The sequence below is a fragment of the Antrostomus carolinensis genome, unplaced genomic scaffold (assembly GCF_000700745.2).
Source record: "Antrostomus carolinensis isolate BGI_N321 unplaced genomic scaffold, ASM70074v2 scaffold35862, whole genome shotgun sequence".
Lineage (NCBI taxonomy): Eukaryota > Metazoa > Chordata > Aves > Caprimulgiformes > Caprimulgidae > Antrostomus > Antrostomus carolinensis.
Window position 1 is genome coordinate 1 of NW_010302271.1, and position 1,658 is coordinate 1,658.

The 1,658-nt window shown below is 58.4% G+C and overlaps 1 protein-coding gene across 1 annotated transcript; it reads left to right on the forward strand.

Annotated features, from left to right (window-relative positions):
- Positions 1-48: 48 nt before the first annotated feature.
- Positions 49-1,610, forward strand: EXOC3L2 (exocyst complex component 3 like 2; the record flags this gene model as incomplete). The annotated part of the gene is made up of 4 exons (XM_010163749.1): positions 49-149; positions 250-385; positions 1,248-1,370; positions 1,455-1,610. Coding segments are annotated over 4 exons (516 nt in total), but the record flags the coding sequence as incomplete, so codon positions are not given.
- Positions 1,611-1,658: the final 48 nt, after the last annotated feature.

The following is a 1,658-nucleotide window of genomic DNA, read 5'->3' on the forward strand; positions in this document are numbered from 1 at the left end:
CAGGGTGCCAGCGCAGGTGACACCCATGGGTGCCCCCCCAGTTTCCAGCGCAAGGTTGAACGTTTCCTGGAAGCCCCCGGTGAATCCACCCCACCCGATGGTCCCACCAGCCGGGCCATCGCCCTGGTCAACTGCTGCCCCCCCTTCAGGTGAGGGGACAACCCCCCCCAGACCCCATCAACCTTCTGGGGTGCTCAGGGTGCTCGGGGTCCCCAGTAGCACCCATTGACCCCCCCCACCCCGTGGTAGGACCTTCGCCGAGCGCCTGGCGCAGTTTGGGCACCCGGAGAGCGAGGAGCTGCGGCGACAGGCGCACGGCGCCCTGGACAAGGTGACGCGGCTCTGCAACCACGTCCTCACCCAACGGCTCTTCGAGGACCTCAAGGTGCCCACCATGGGGAGGGGAGGGGGTGTCGGGTGGTGGGAAGGGTGATTGTCCATTGGGTGATGACATCCATGGGTGTGATGGTCATGGTGACCATCAGTTGGGTGCAATGGTCATGGTGACCATGGGTTGGGTGTTGAGTTGAGTAACACCCATGGGTGTGATGGTCATGGCGACCATCAGTTGGGTGCAATGGTCATGGTGGCCATTGGTTGGGTGTTGAGTTGAGTGACACTCATGGGTATGGTCATGGTGACCATTGGTTGGGTGCTGACGCCCATGGGTGCAATGATCATGGTGACCATCTATTGGGTGTTAATGCCCATGGGTGTGATGGTCATGGTGACCACTGGTTGGGAGTGATGGTCATGGGGACCATTGGGTGGGATGGTCATGGTGACCATTGGTTGGGTGTTGAGTTGAGTGACACTCATGGGTATGGTCATGGTGACCACTGGTTGGGTTCTGACACCCATGGGTGTGATGGTCACCAGGACCATTGGTTGGGTGCAATGGTCTTGGTGATCATTGGTTGGGTGCTGACACCCATGGGTGCAATGGTCATGGTGACCATCAGTTGGGTGCAATGGTCATGGTCATCATCTGTTGGGTGCTATGGTCATGGTGACCATCAGTTGGGTGCTGACACCCATGGGTGCAATGATCATGGTGCCCATCAGTTGGGTGTTGAGTTGAGTGACACCCATGGGTTCAATGCCCACGGTGCCCATCACTTGGTCACCGATCTAGATGACACCCATGACTCCAACACTCTAGATGACCTCCCACCCACTGATCACCACCCATGACACCACCCATGGGTGCCAGACCATCTGCCCACCCACGTTGTCCCCCCTTCCAGCCCTACTTCAACAAGCTGATGAAGCGCAAGTGGCTGACGAGCTCCGACGCCTTTGACACCATCGTCATGATCATCACCAGCTTCACCCAGAAGCTTCGTCCTCTCCTCCCTGAACCCTACCAGGTGGGTTCCACCTCCAACACCCTTGAGGTTGGACAACCCAACTCTTCTTCTGGTTGACTTCTTCTGACCCAACATCTCCCATAGGTGCTGGTGAGCGAGGTCCATCGCCGGGTCCTCATTGAGTACGTCCGCCCATTGCTCCAGGTCCGCTTGGTCTGCACCTCGGCCAAGATGCGCTCCAGGGTGGCAGCTCGTTTGGGTGATGAAGCTCGTCAGCTCCGGGAGCTCTTCAACCGTCTGGTGAGACCTCAACCCAACCCAACCCAACCAACCCAACTCAACCCAACC